Below are 16819 nucleotides of genomic sequence, written 5' to 3'. Positions count from 1 at the left end.
CATCTTCTCATAAAAAGTTTGTGAGGATAGATACGAATTCTGTATTCTACAATTTGGGATCCCCTCTATGTAACTTCACAGATTGAGTTTATTTGAAGCAAAGCTTTACTTACTGTGGGCAAGTCTACTTCTAACTCACCCTTACTTTTAGAGTATATACGCCTCCTAGGTGCCTACATAAAATGTAGGGTGGGGGAAGTTTATAAAGTATAACTCCCAAGTTAGGGGCCCTGAACTGCAACCTTGTTTTTCCTACTTCCTAGAGACTAGCAAGGATTGTTAACCTTCCCAGGGTCTTTTGTAGAATCAGCAAATATGCGCAGGAAAACAAAAAATCAGTCCTAATTTTTTAGGTCTTTCTCTTCAGAATCTTGACTCAATGGTCCTTCAAAAGATCACCTTGCATGACCCCTACTTTGGGAACTTGGTCAAGTACATAAGTCATTTTTACCATTGACATATGTTTGGCTTTGGGTATGATAGATTCTGTTCTTTTGTGTATGCAAATGAGAATCTTAGCAGTTAATAAAAAATTCAGAAGGTGGTAATATATGAAGATGCTAATGTATGCATAATTTTTTGCAAAGATTTAAATGTTACATATGGCAAAATTTTAAATATCTGAGAGAAAGAAGGTCCGTTTAATTCTGCTGCAGGTAGAAATGGAAGACTCACTAAGTGCGGGAGTTTAAATTAATGGCTTACTTTTATGAACCAGGCTAATCACCAAATCCAGGTTTTAAAATCAGCTGCTATAGGGCAAAATACAGATTGCTTTTAGAGTGTGTACAGAGTGGAAAAGGCTTCTCATTTCACATTACTTTCTTCCATAAGAATTGTAAACAGTAATTATCATCATCCATAAAGGGTAATAGTAGATATATTACCTCTGTTGCCATTTAAGATAATGTAATTTTCCCTGAATTTATTGTTGTTGGGTTTATTGCAGTTGTTATTATAGTCTAACAACTTTTACATTGAATTACATATATATTTATATTTAAAGCATATTTTATAGTTATATTTATTTTTAAAATATTTTTATGTTCCTTGACTTATTAACAAGTGGCACCATTCAAATTGTATTTTTTTTACTGAAAATGCATAACTTTGTTGTAATTCTAATCATTTCAAATTTTTACAGTAAAATACTTCCTCAGTACTGTAAGACATTCATAGCAAAGTTGTATAGTTGACCATTTTCGGTGTCTTTGTTCTTCTAGGAATTGGCTATTCTATGTCCATATTAGGCCCTGCTGTTGGCTATGTATTGGGAGGACAGCTGCTAACCCTGTACATTGATGTGGATTTGGGACAAAGGCAAGGCAATATCCATTTTTCTCTTACTTAAGTTTACTTTATCTTAATGACGTTAACATCATAGAACATTTTCAAAGTATTTGAAACAAAACTGAAAACACAATTTTTCTATAATGTTTTAACTGCATTACTTCATGAATTAATGCCATACCACCCCCTAGTACAATGCATTTATTCATAAATAAGGATGCTTAAAAGTCACCTGTGAAATTTTTCAACATACATATCTAGGACCCCATGCGTTGTTCAGAAAGAAGAATTTAATCAAAATTGGTTGTTTTTTTAGTAGACTTAGCTGGATGTAGATAGCCTGAAAAGTCTCGAGAGTCCATGATTCTCAGCCTGAGTTCTGTAGTAGTTCTGATATGGTCAAGGAATCACAGTTGTGTGGTTTTAACTGTGGCCATAGAGGATAATAATAGGTAATGTTTATTTATCCCATACTATTTTATATATATCATAGATTTTGTGTGTTACTATATTTTACATACCACTTAATTTAATCCTTTTAATAATCTTATTAGGTAATTGATACACAGAGGTTGGTAAGTGGCTAAGGCATGAATTCAAGGTGATCTTTTTGACTCCCAAATCCTCCTTTTTTTTTTTTTAAAGATTTTATTTATTTATTTGACAGAGAGAGACACAGCGAGAGAGGGATCACAAGCAGGGGGAGTGGGAGAGGGAGAAGCAGGCTTCCCGCCGAGCAGGGAGCCCGACGCGGGGCTCGATCCCAGGACCCTGGGATCATGACCTGAGCTGAAGGCAGACGCTTAACGACAGAGCCACCCAGGCGCCCCCCAAATCCTCCTTTTAACCACTAAGTTACCTTCTCTTTTTCCTGAATATAGAGAAGTTAGTAACCTTTGGTGAGGCCATATTTTCTCATTTTACCACTAGGAATCAAAACTGCACAATCCTATGTGTGACTCTGAGTAATGAATAAGAAAATGTGGTTATAGATATGTGATTTGTTCTTTGAGCTGTTAGTCCCAGGTTAATATTTTAGAGACTATATAAAAAATGTACAGAGGGCGCCTGGGTGGCTCAGTTGGTTAAGCGACTGCCTTCGGCTCAGGTCATGATCCTGGAATCACTGGATCGAGTCCCGCATCGGGCTCCCTGCTCGGCAGGGAGTCTGCTTCTCCCTCTGACCCTCCCCCCTCTCATATGCTCTCTCTCTCAAATAAATAAATCTTTAAAAAAAATTAAAAAAAAAAAAATGTACAGAGAAAGTCCTTGAAGCAGAGAGCTGAGTTTTTAAGAAAGGTTTTTAAATTCAGTGGAGAATTACATGAGTTGTAGGAATGGTGTGTTTGGGGGAGAAACCTATTGATATAAAACTATGAGAATCATTATAAAATACTGTTACTAAATTACTTTAAGAAGAACTTTATAGCCAGACAGAGAAAGACAAATACTATATGATTTCATGTGTATGTAGAATCTACAAAAACATACAAAGAAACAAGCTTGTAGATACAGAGAACAAATTCGTGGTTACCATAGGTGGGGGATGGGTGAAATGGGTAAAAGGAGTACAAAGTTCTTGTTGTAAAATAATTGAGTCATGGGATATAATATACAACATGGCAAATATAGTTGGTAATATTGGACTGCATATTTGAAAGTTGCTAAGAGAGTAAATCTTGTAAGTTCTCAAAACAAGAAAAACAATTCTGTACTATAGGGTGACAGATGTTAAGTAGACTTAATGTGGTGATCATTTTGTAATATATTGAAATATTGCATCCTTATATTGTATACCTGAAACTAATATAATATTGTATGTCAATTATACCTCAATAAATAGGTAAATAAATAAAATAAATGAATTTTACATTTAAATGAATGCCTTAATCAAAGCACAGTGTATGGGCTTTTAACATCGATCAGTGATTTGCTATAAGATATACTCAGTATAGTAGAGAAGAAAAACTTAGCCAAAGTTAGGTAAACAATGTTCAGAAATTCTATGTAGGCCTACAGATATTCAGCATACCTGTATTTACTATTAAATATTTTGCACTTCTCTGTCATATTGCCATTTGAAATAATTTGTAAACCATTTGAAATACTTTGTAAACCATTATTCTTATAGCTCTCATTTATGCCTGCTCTCTGTTATCTGATTCATCACAATGACTCAACTTAAAATGTTGGAAACTATAATACTATTCCCCCATATATGCACTTGAATTACAAAGTCTGTACTTATCATAACTGCATTTTAATGAACAAGGTAGAGTTGACTTTTACATTTTGTTTTTCTGTCCTATAGCATAGCTATCACTGAAGATGATCCACGATGGCTGGGGGCATGGTGGATTGGATTTCTTCTGTGTTGGCTCTTTGCTTGGTCTTTGATAATACCTTTCTTATGCTTTCCAAAACATTTACCAGGTAAGCATATTTTTTTCAAAACCAGGGAGTTTTATTCCAATTCTGGGCCAAGGGTTGCTTATAATTTCTAAGAACTCTAGAAAATTCATTGTTTTATAGAATTTCAGTTGTCTTCCTATATAAACTTTTGAATATTTGTCTTTAGGAAATTTTGGGTAGCTATCTTAATACTCATGGTTTTCCTTTATTTCCAATTAATAAAAGCAATAAAACTGTATATATTCACTTTTTTACTATAGATATACTTAATAATATATTATAATAACTTAACAATATATTATTAACTATGTTAATATATTATTAATACGTTAATAATATTATATATACTATACAATACTATAATATATAACATGTTAATAATATTTTGTTATATATATGTACACATATATATATATATTCATTGTTTGTGCATAACACCCAGTGCTCCATGCAGAACGTGCCGTCTTTAATACCCATCACCAGGCTAACCCATCCCCCCACCCCCCTCCCCTCTAGAACCCTCAGTTTGTTTCTCAGAGTCCATAGTCTCTCATGATTCGTCTCCCCCTCCGATATCCCCCCCTTCATTCTTCCCTTCCTGCTATCTTCTTCTTCTTTTTTTTTTCCGAGAGCAGAAGAGATGCGCTGCCATCAGGCTGCTAGGGCCATAGGCTTCTTTTTTTTTTTTTTTTTTAACATATAATGTATTATTTGTTTCAGAGATACAGGTCTGTGATTCAACAGTCTTACACAATTCACAGCGCTCATTTTCACCATATTTCAATATTAGTTTGCCTAAAAAAGAAAAGATTAAGAGAAAAGAATATCCATTCCTTTCTCTGTAAAATTTTGCTTCTATATAACCATGTAGTTCAAATACGTTACCTGTCGAAGTATTTTTCTGTAGGCAGAAATTAGTTAAATAGTTGTTCCTATTGTTATGTGTAACAGGATAGATGATTAACTTTTCGGAATGGGCAGAAGAAAAGTTGACAGAGTAGAAATAGGTGGACTCATTGATTTCTTTCTACCCTGGGCCATCCAACTTATAATTCCATATATTGACTGTTTTCTCAGATTTATTGACAGTGCCATTATTAAAAATCAAAGGGTCATGGTAATACATGGTAAATGTTTCATTTGCAAAGCATGTTAGTATAAAAGAATGTAAAGGAAAAGAGCCTCAAACATACTTCGTTTAATATATAATGGATGATGGAGGAAAAAGCGATCCACTTTAAAGGAAGAAAAGAATTTAAGAGATATTTGTAAATAAAGGGAATAAATATGTCATTGGAACAAAATTGTCTCATTTTAATTTCTAGACTGATTGGAAGTTCTTTAGCTAATAGGAATAATACTAGCTCTCAGGACAGACAAATTACAGACATAGATAATTTGTGCAATTTGGTTGATAAAGAGGAACTGGCTTCTTATGTTACAGAATTTATATATTTGTAGAAGTGTGTGTCAGTTAAAAAGTAAGCGTTTAAAAAAATGAAGAATGAAGTGATAGAGCAAGTCCATTTACTATTTTTTTAGGTACAGCAAAAATTCATAGTGAAAGAATTTGCCAGACTCATCAGGAAAGGCATAGTTCCTTAAAACACACAGAGGAGAATTTTGGAACAAGTTTGAAAGATTTTCCAGCTGCTCTAAAGGTAAAATAACACTGTACACACACACACCCACACCCCCCCCACACACACCCTCCTGCACATATAGATAGGTAGATATATGTATATATTACATATATACATGAATAAATATATACATATATACACACAAATATTTTCATGATGCATTTTTGTTTGCCTATTTACTATAGTTCCAGCTCTTATAAATAAATGACTTCAGATTTAATTTTATTATGCTTTGAGTAAATGAGAACTATTCCAGGGTAGAACGGTTAAAAGAACATGAGTTAACTTATTGATATCAAATATCATTATTCAGTGGTTCCTCATTAGCGCTATAGCCAATCATTATTCCTTGCCATTTCCCTCATGTAATGGATCGATCAGTTATCACTGAATTGTAAATATATATTTGAGAATGTCAAACCAATATTTTTCTGTTGTGAAAGAAGTGGCAGTTAGTGGTTACTTGGTTTGAATTTGAGGTTGAAGAAACCAGTGTTCTGGTCTGTTCTCTTGTACTCCTCAGAAAAACGTTCTTTCCATTTAGCATCATAAAAGTTTTATACATACAGGAGTTTATAATTTTACCTTTTCAAGATTTGAAATTATTTACTTTTCAATTATTTTTATTTTCCCCGTCAAATGAAAACTTAAAATGTTCTAACTCCATTTATCCCACCTTTCAACTCTCTGTTCTCTCCCATGCAGGCAAATTCTTGTGTTTTGCTGAGATTGTTCCAACTACTGTTTTCTTTCATAAAAATTTTATTTATTTTATAAATTCTTATGTATATTGCCATCAAGGGTTATTACTCCCTGCTGCTTTTTTTTTATTCCTACGGTTTCGTGCTTCGACGTCTCAATTCTCAGTCAGATCTCTCTGGGTACGGTATTTTATTGCTAGTTTTCCTCAGGCAGGATACCATCTGAGTATCCTTGAATAGTAAATGATATTTTGACTAGATAGACACTTCCGGATCATATTCTTTTAGTCCCAGAAGTCTGTGGGTGTTATATTGCTCTTTTCTACTTAAATGTGTTGTAGTTGAGAAGTTTCATGTTAGTGTGATTCTTTTTTATCTCCATTTACAAATTCATACATTTTTTCATTTATCTTTAATTTCAGGCAGTTTGTTAGGTTTTACCTCACTATATGTGTTTTTTCATTAATCCTTGACAGAAATCCATTATCTTTTTTAATATGAAGATTTAAATATTTTCTGCTATTATTATTTTTAAAAAATAGTGAATGTTTTCATTCAGGTACTTTTTCTCCTTTTGTCGCTATTGTTATTCTTATGTTAGATCATCTGGATCTGACTTCTAACTCTCTATCTTGCCCCTTCATCACTCCTGTGTGTGGGTGTGTACATGTGTGTATTTTGTTTGATTGAAATTTTTTGCATTTAATATTCCAGAACTATAATTTGGTTTTACTTTATGGTTAGATAAATTGGATTTATTAATCTCTATAGTCTCCCGGATAAATGAAAAAGATTCTGAGAAGTCCAGCAATCCATATTTAAAATTATAACTACCTAATGTTCTTAACTATTGAGTCCTTTACTTATGGAACAATATAAATTTGATAACTTAGAGACCATTCTCCTCTGTGCTTGTAGTTGAGTTCTTCATTTACTAGACATGGAAATTCAAAACACAGTAAAATAAATCAGACAAGGGGTTGATTTAATGTATGGAGATTTATAGTAGACTGGGGAAGGGAATCTTTCCAAGCTGGCTTTGAAAATCCTTTACCCAGTCCCTGCATATGATAAGGCACAATCACCCTCCTGATGAATCACCTGTCAGTTCTCTAGGGGTTGCACATATAAATGTTCTCAACATAGTATATATAAAGCTATTAATATTCCATAGTTATGCTTTTGTACTGGAGAAAATGCTGAAATTTTATAGATAATTGTATTTATTAAAAATTAGTCATTTCATCATGCTATTCTAATGCTATATTTTGCAGTATAATCATAGTTATTCATTTGATGAACTATGTTTTTTCCTTAGAATTTGTTGCGGAATACTGTCTTTATGTGTTTAGTTTTTTCAACTGCTTCAGAAGCCTTAATTACTACTGGGTTTGCTACATTTTTACCTAAATTTATAGAAAATCAATTTGGATTGTCTTCCAGCTTTGCAGCCACCCTTGCAGGTAAACCATTTTCCTTTTTGTTTGAGTTTAATAATTTTACTTTACCACATTAAATGTTTATTAGAATAGTGTATCATTTTGGATAGCCCACTTTTTAAAATTTAAACTATACTGATTTTCATACAAGTTTCTGATTTTCTGACATTAGTCTGTTGTATGAATGAGAATTACAGAGGCTGTGTAACTAAAGAGAATATTTGCTCATCTTAATATCCAACACATTAATTTTATTAATCTCTTGACATAACCACTATTTTATTTATAGGTTTCTAAATTGCATGATAGTATTCGTTAAAACAATACTGTGCTTGTTTTTGATGTTTTCCAATTGTCATATGAGTAACTGAGTACACTTGTATGTTTTCTCACTCTGTGTCTTCTTTCTCATCAGGGGCTGTTTTAATTCCTGGAGCTGCTCTTGGTCAGATTTTAGGTGGTGTCCTTGTTTCAAAACTCAAAATGACATGTAAAAATTCAATGAAGTTTGCTTTGCTCACATCTTTAGTTGCGTTTGCACTGAGTTTTGTATTTGTTTATGCCAGCTGTGAAAATGAGCCATTTGCCGGTGTGTCTGAATTGTATAATGGGTAAATATATTTCAGTGCTTTTTGGTATTAATATCAGGGTTATAAATGATGTGCATATTTCGAAGTATATGCTTTCTTGAATCAAATAATGAAAGACTGGCTATATTTTATTTTATTATTTTTCATTTTTTGTTTTGTTATCTTAGTCACCATACAGTACATCATTCGTTTTAGATGTAGTGTTCCATGATTCATTGTTTTTGTAAAACACCCAGTGCTCCATGCAATACGTGCCCTCCTTAATACCCATCACTGAGCTAACCCATCCCAATTGGAGGACTTTTTCCTCTAAAAAATATGTAGGTTTGTTTTGTTTTGTTTCTTCACTTAAATAATTTACATCTTATTAAATGTTGGGTATTTATTCAGAGAACAATTAAGGAGCACCTGTTCTATCCTGGGTACTACGTTCAAGGATACAGAGTTGAATATAACAGAGTCTTTGCTCTGAAGGGATTCACATCCTAGGGAGAATTTTACATTTTATATTGCTATTGATTTAAGTCTTTAAAAATGGAGGTGACTCCCTATGATGAAATTCATGTATTAGGTGGGTTGAAAATAGTCTAGGAGAGAAATTAAAATGAAGCTAGTCCTAGGTTATACTAATGATTATTGTTTCTACTTTATTTATTTATTTATTTATTTATTTTTGTTTCTACTGTAGGAGTTCATGTTTATTGTAGAGAAATAAATGACTTTTTGTTTTGACCAGTAAACATGTTTTTAACCTATAAGTGATGTGATCATTTTATTTCTTTGCCATGTTTGTTTGGTTTTGAAATCCTAAACCATGAGTTAGGGGATCAGGCAGGAGGGCGTTGCCCAGTGGTGCATTTATAGCCTGCATTGTTGCTTTAATGTTTCATTGCATGTGTTTGAGGCTGATGAGGGAGCTGGTACTCCATCCAGGTCAAGGACTCCACAGTTTTGTAGAATATGGCATTCAGAGAACCTAAATAGAATGTACTTTGTTTGGATAAGTTTGCCCGTAACAATTATGATTTGCAGGTGCTATGCATTTCTGTCATTCTGTTACATGAGATGCTGAGCATTCTGAAGCAATGTGAAGTTCAGTTCCACTACATTTATTCAACATTTGTTGACCACATCCTCTGGCTGACCTTTAGGACAAAATCTCTGCTCTAAAGGAGTTTACAATGCAGCAGGAGAGATTGGGAAACAAAATGGTAAATGAACAATGCATTAGGTAATGAGAGACATACAAAGGGCTATGAAATTCAAAAGAAGGAGAGCTTCTCAGTTTCCTTTAATAAGATTCAGGAAGGGTATGGGCTTACATATCCTTTAAGGATAAAAAGAGCTTTGAATAGAGAGAAAGGCAAAGGGAATATGTTAGCCATAAATGCTAGAAAATAAAGGCTAGGTCTTCAGGAACCAGTTTGAATGGGACCCTATTAGGTCATGTTCCTGTAAATAAAAAAGTATCTGGAAATGTTGAATGTGGGTGGAGGTAAGCTCTGCAGACCTGACGTGCACACCAACAAACTTTACCCAAACATATCCCGAGAAACCACTTGTTTTTTTGTATGTTCCTTTTTGAAAGTTCTGGATAGTTTAACACTAGTTAATCACCTTGAAAAATGAATGATGTAGATATGAATCTGTTTGCTATTTTTTAACCTTAAACATGAGTTACTACCAAATAAGTTGTCTTTAGCCTATGGACAGGAAGGAAGACAAGTGAGAAGGTGCCAGTTTGAGGGGTGTGAGTGTTTAGATATAAATAGAGATAGAGTTTAATGTCACAAAGGAAGTGAGACATTGTCAGATTGTTTTTTTCTGTTTTTCGCTGTGGCCCCAAATTCTCAATTTTAGCTCTGCGTGCTGCATATTAAAATGTACATAGCATGGGCAGCTTAGTCAGTGTAGCCTCATCCAAGAAACACATGTATAAGAAAAAGTAGTATATGGAAAGAAGACTAGACTAAGAAGCTTAGTGGAAGAAAGAAGTTATGAAAATGTAGTTTCTAGTAGAGTGATGCAAAGAGTCTTTGCCCTTGCCATGTAATCACAGGTGGTTAAAAACAGCTTTTTTGACTATGTACTAATAAGTTAGGCTTATTGATAAGTTCATTTAAAACCCTGTTAAACAGTATATATAAAAAACTTAAGATCAACAATACTGATTATTTCAGGGGATATTATTAGTATTTATAGTGTTTTATATAATTTCATTCTTAAATGCTTAATATGGATACAGCAATTGAAAGAGACTGTCATTTCTAGAATCTGTTAGTTATTAAAACTTCCCATGGTTCTTTTATTGCCTTGACAATCTTTAGGCAGTTTGGGTCTGTTTTGGTAATCTGTTGGTGGTGGTGATTTGTGTTTTACTTTATACTTAGAACTTCATAAAATATGAAATATTGTAGTAAGTACACACAGTATTTTTTCTCTATCCGGTCTCTAGCTAGAATTTCTTTGCTTATCTGAAACAGCGCCTTAAAGAAACATACCTATTAGGATGTTGTAATAGGTTTAGGGAAATCTTTGCTTATGGTAGAAGAATAATTAGAGGATAGTTTGAATTCAAATAAGAAATTAGCATTTAAATTCTACTTGTGATAAATGTGTTACTCATATATATGAAAGTGTGCATTTATACACATGTATATATTTTTTAAATATTCAAAAATTTTAAAATTTAAAATATTTTATATATTTTTAAAATACTATGCATATATTAAGACCATTTAATAAACTTTGCAAGCATTAGCTATTTTCCTAATAACAGGTTCCCCTTTACCTCCTGCAGTAAATCCTTATAAAACATATAGGGTTAAGTGGCTTATATAGGTTTGAAAAAGGAATATATGCTATATTTCTCTGTTTCTACTGAAGTTTGCATCATACTGTCTTATATTTTCATGTTCTCAGTAGTCACTTATTCATAACGTGAGAATTATACATTGGAAATTTTAAATTTAAAAATGTTTGTGTAGAGGTTGTTTCTAGAATTGAAGGGGTAGTATTTTTCTAGTCGCTGTACTTCTCTATTTATATTGTAAGCTAGTTGTAAGTAGACCATAATGCTTTCTTTTGTGAGTAAAACAGTGCTTGAAAAAGAAATCTAGCAGCAGCCTGTGGCAGGTATTCCTGATACCTAGCATAGGGTCCAGCATTTGCTCAATGTTTATTGGTTGAATGAATGACTAAATAGGGACTGGAGAAGTGTCTTTGCTTAAGGTAACCCTTTATTTTATCCAAGATATTGCATCCTATTAAGAAGCAGCATGGAACAGAACTGAGCCTGGGAACCGGGAATATTTGGCAAAGACAGAAAAGTAACTTAATCTCTCTGGGCCCTAGTTTTTCCACTGATAAAATGAGTATGTTGAATACCATTATTTTATTCATGCTTCTAGGTTTAAAATTTTGCCCACGGCCCAGGGAAATTTTTTGATGTCTGCAGACATTTTGGTTGTCATAACTGAGGGTTGCTACAGAAATCTAGTGTGTAGAGACCAGGGATGCTGCTAAGCATCCTACAATCCACAAAATCATCAAGCCCCTCCCTGCCACTCCTTGAAAGAATAATCTAGTGCCAAATGAGAAACCTTGTTTTATTTGCTTACTCTGCCTATTTTTCTTATCACAGACATACATTATATAAGTATTGTTTATACTACCTCTCTCTCCCATAAGAAATTAAATTCTATGTGAAAAGGCAGACCTTTTATTTGTTTTATTCTTTCAGTAACTAAATACGTGTTGAGCGAGTAAATTGACTGAATGGCAAGATATAGCAATGCTACTGAACTGTTCATTAAAAGTTGTAACATAGATAATTTGCCCTTATTTCATTTCTTGTTCACAGGACAGGAAAACTGGGAAACTTGACCGCTCCTTGTAATACCAATTGTAATTGCTTGCGATCATATTATTATCCTGTCTGTGGAGGAGATGGAATCCAGTATTTTTCTCCCTGCTTTGCAGGTTGTAGAAATTATATTTCAAAAAGACATCTAAAGGTAACTTGTGTCTTCTACTTTACTTTAATGAGGCAGTGTGTTTGTATAAGTATGGATGGCCATCTTTATTCCTCCAGTGGAATTATGTACTGCTTCTTCTTCCCTTGCTCTCCTACCTCCTCCATTCAGAAGCCAGAGGTAAAGTTTCAGTCAAGTTAGATGAATAAACTCTAGAGATCTGCTGTACAACATTGTAACTATTATCAACAATAATGTAAGTTTTAAATTTGTTAAGAGGGTAGAGCTCATGCAAAGCGTTCTTACTTTAATTATGTGTATATATATATATATATATTTTTTTTAAGCACCTGAGCACTCCAGCTGAAAAAGACTCTTCTTCCTTTATATCTCAGATGCATTGAATGTGGAAAAATCAATTTTGCAGTTATTCACATCCATCTTTGTAACATTACTTCTGTTACAGTAGTGAAATATTATTTACATTTTTATATTTTTTATTTTTTTCTCAGCCATACTTTATGCCCCAGAAGTCCAAGAACTTCTATTCTTACTAAATACTGTGTGTATAATGGAAGCATAATAAATATTTATTGCTTTGATATGATGCACCATGGATTCACTTTAAAATACCCAAATCATTAATTCTCAAATACAAATTTACTTTTAATTCTAGATTAGAATGCATATTAGTTTACCTATATATGATTTTTTTAACAATTAAATGGTTTAAGAGAATCCAATAGAATTTTTTTGGATTTCATCTTGGCTAAATTTAAGAGTTTGGGGAAAAAATAACATTCAGATTATTTGTAGTACATATGTTATGCATTAATAGATAATGTGATAACTTTAAGAAGACTTGAGGGAAATATATACTATGATATAAGAGATCACAATGAATAAGATATATAAGAATTACATGACAAAACAGCACAATCTTGAATATTTGAAATGTAGAATAATGAAATGACATTCATTTTCCCATATAAAGAGAAGTTTAAGATTGCAAGAAAAGATTTCTTTGTAAATAAGTAGAAATAGATAATTGAAACGATCCATAAAATTACTTCAGATTTCTTCTAAAACCAACATGGATGTGTTTGTGTGTGTGTGGTTATATACATTTGTATGTTCATAAATACATACATAAATCTATATGTGCATGTACATATATATGCATATCTTTAATAATTTTATGTGCAATAAATACAGTAGAAGTTTGAACATACTAGGATTTGATCTTCCTGCAAGAAGTGTGAGAATATGAGAAACAATGTACATTTTTTCATATTACCTAGGTTATAGATTTTTTAAATGATCATCTAAGAACACTAAAAAATATGACAGAAAAAAAATGTCTGTGGTGAATCATAGTAGCCCTAATAGACTTGGATGCCATATGTGCAGTTTTAATCCTTGGGATAAAACTAATTTAGATCATTACCGTTAGGTGCCTATGAAAAATAAAAGACATCAGGAAGATTTTTGAGCTCTCAAGTCTGAAGTTTATCATGCCTTCAAACTGGTAGACATCTGGGATTGCTTTAGTTTCAAAACAGGTTGAGAAAATTAGGTGTTTGTGTCAGTTACAAGGAATCGAATTCCACAACTGAGCATGATGCACATTATAGAATCAGAACTACCAGTAAGGTAGCTAACTGTTCCTTTGAGAGACAGGTGTATGTAGGTATTATTTTCTTGTGTATAAAATATGATTAATAATTGTTACTGACTGACTCTACTTAGAAAAAGATCACAAGGAGATATTTGTAGGGTTTTACTCACATAACTGAAAACGTTAGACACAAATACTATCCTGTATATGGAAACCTCCTCCCAAAAAAAGAAAAAAAAATCTAATAGCCAGAGCACATTTTAAATGATATTGGTTATTTTGATCTGATTAATTTGATATTTATATTTTTCTCCAAATACTGTAATTGCCATCTTAACTAGCAAATTGTCTTCTAGGGATTGTTTAGGAAAAACAGATATTTTGACTTCATATTTTCTATTTGTCCTGGCTTTTTCATGTCCATTTAGTCCACGTAACAACTCATTTTTTCACAGGATTTTTTTTTTTCCTAATGGCATATTTCAAATAGGCAAAATGCATTGATAATAGTATAGTAAATACTTATGTACATTTGTTCACAGAAATATTAGTTTTATATTTCACACTAGTGACCCAAACAACAAAACAGATATTGACTGACAGCTAGGTATAGTTACAGTGCAAGCAAAATTGTATACGTTTTTATGTAAGAGAGGTGTAAAATTACATCGAGATAGAAAATACTTTATTTTAAAAATTTAAAAGGCTACATTTCTTCATTATTTGATATATCCCATTGCTGAGCATATGTAATATTCCATTGTGGGAGTGTCATCCGTGTATTTGGATGTCCTGAATCAATACCAGTGGCCTCATATTAACTTTAGCACTGAAAAAAAGGTTTCTGGCCTTCAGAATAATAAAAGGACCATTTCTCTTTGACTTCTTTGGCTTTACTCTAACTTTATTGAGGCCTTAAACTTGTAAAAAGATTTATAGTAAGGATAGAATTGAGGTGTAAAAAACCTTTAAAAAATAATTATGCCTTACGAACTTCCTAAACTCTCAATTCTTTTCCTATAAAAGTGATACTTGTGATCTTTTAATGTGTTACCTTCCAACACTTTATATTGTTAATTTATATGTATGTATATATTAAATAGTTAATATTTTATATTTACATATAAAATAGCTTTCAGGATAATGAAGTAATAACTTCTATTTTTTATTGTTATAAATATGTCATCTTAGAAGGCATATAGTTTGCTTTTGCTTTTAGTAAAACAATTACAAAAAGTTCAGAAAGTTATAGCAATTTAGTTGAAAGTAGTATTTTGTTTTCCTAGAGACTTGTGATGTATTAGTTGATTTGACTTGTGGCACTTGTTAAAATTACAGTGTTCATCCTTTCAAACTAATGTGGAGAGTGAGATTGTCACTCTACATGCTTCTTTGCCTTCTTTAATGAAAAACTATTTGAACAGTTATGAGCCATTAAAAGTAGTCTAGAATGTGAGATCGGGTAATTGCTGTATTCTTGTCAATTTATATTATAAGTCATGAGTCAATAGTAGGTTAAAATTTGAAATAATGAACACAAAACTCAAATACAGGCCATAAATATGGCCCCTTATTTTCACTTAATTTCTTAAAAGTTAATTATTCTTTCTCAGCATTATTTGTTGTGTATAGATTAAGACTGTGTAAAATGTTTGCCATGTCTAGAGATCACATAACTTAAAATGATAAAATATGTTTTCAAGAGGGGCACCTGGGTGGCCCAGTTGGGTAAGTGGCTGACTCTGGATTTCGGCCCAGGTCATGATTCCAGGGTTCTGGGATGGAGCCCTGTGTTGGGCTCTGTGCTCAGCAGGGAGTCTGTTTGAGGATTCTCTTTCTCCCTCTCCTTCTGTCCCTCCCCCTGTTTGCTCTCTCTCTCTCTCTCAAGTAAATAAATAAATAATCTTTAAATATATATTTTCAAGATAAGTGCTTTCAATATTTTCTTGTCTAATATTTCTAGGTATATTACAACTGTTCCTGTATTGAAAGGAATATAGAAATGACACCTACTTTGGCAAATTTTGATTTTGAAGCTAAAGCTGGAAAATGTGAAAATCGATGTGCAAAGTTACCCGTTTTTCTTGGCATTTTTTTTGCTACAATTATCTTTACATTTATGGCTGGTACTCCTATAACTGTGTCCATCCTAAGGTATATATTATATTGTGAAATTTGCCATCCCTAAGACATGTTGGGTGAGAAGAAAATGGACTCAAGGGTTCATTTGGGGTTTCTATTGACCGCTAGTTCCAATACTAATTCGGTTCTTTTAAGATCATTAGTTCCGTGGCGTGGAAAACCTGTTTCATTGATCCCCAGATGAATGAGGTTTAAATATGATTATGTATGTGAAAATGTCTTGATGTTGCCTACCTGGAATATACTTGACTTTAGTTTCTCTGCCTCTTTCATGACCCTTCAGTTGAAGCTGTTGGACTGTGTTTGAGTATGATGAAAATGCAGTGCATTCCACATATGTCAGAATCAGAATGACAGAATTCTACCTTATGTAGTAGGTGCTGTGATATTCAGCTTTCCTGTAAACAGTGCTCTGCTAGATGAGAAGCTAGCTGTCACCTGGCTCTTAACAGTGTTTTGAGCTTCAAGTTGCTCTTTCTCCTTCTGCATCACTTGATAAAACTATTTTCTGTCTGCGCTGTCATAAGTTCATCAGCCTTTCTGTGTCTTTCCTAACAAATTCTAGCTTTTTTGCTCTTCAGTTTTTGTTCCCTGATACTATCTTTTCACACACTTTTTTGTCAATTGGAAATTTTAGAGATTCTGTCTAGAAGTACTAAATAGTCTGTTAACATTATCCTACGTGGACATTGGAGTTGTTTAGAGAATTAAGAAAATGCTTTTTTAAAACTTCATTTTTGAAAAATTATCTGCATTACCTTTCAACTACATGTTGATCTCTTTTATCTCCTATCTAATTCTTGGGTGCCAGCGTCATGTTTTATTCATCTTTGATAACCGTTACCTAAAATCAGATTGAGCCTCAGCAACTATTTTACATTGACCCAGATTTGTACCTTATCCCATAGATATGACTTCTATCTCAAAGTTAGTAAGTTAGAGTAGGAATTATTTGCTTGTGACTTAAGGGATAGTTAAAAATAAGTCTTATTAATAAATGTCCTTTCTTT

The 16819-nt window shown here is 32.8% G+C and overlaps 1 protein-coding gene across 1 annotated transcript in view; it reads left to right on the top strand.

The window, feature by feature from the left end:
- The window catches only part of SLCO4C1 (solute carrier organic anion transporter family member 4C1), a 64327-nt gene that overhangs the window by 35073 nt on the left and 12435 nt on the right, over positions 1 to 16819 (top strand). The window contains exons 4-10 of the mRNA XM_021699139.1: positions 1224 to 1320; positions 3602 to 3723; positions 5245 to 5363; positions 7365 to 7509; positions 7901 to 8096; positions 11938 to 12091; positions 15631 to 15821. Coding sequence (XP_021554814.1) covers positions 1224 to 1320; positions 3602 to 3723; positions 5245 to 5363; positions 7365 to 7509; positions 7901 to 8096; positions 11938 to 12091; positions 15631 to 15821 — 1024 coding nt within the window. The remainder of the gene's footprint in view (positions 1 to 1223; positions 1321 to 3601; positions 3724 to 5244; positions 5364 to 7364; positions 7510 to 7900; positions 8097 to 11937; positions 12092 to 15630; positions 15822 to 16819) is intronic.

This window comes from Neomonachus schauinslandi, chromosome 7 (assembly GCF_002201575.2).
Source record: "Neomonachus schauinslandi chromosome 7, ASM220157v2, whole genome shotgun sequence".
In the NCBI taxonomy this organism is placed as follows: Eukaryota; Metazoa; Chordata; class Mammalia; order Carnivora; family Phocidae; genus Neomonachus; species Neomonachus schauinslandi.
The sequence above is the reverse complement of the archived record's forward strand: the minus strand, read 5'-3'. Positions and strand labels throughout refer to the sequence as shown.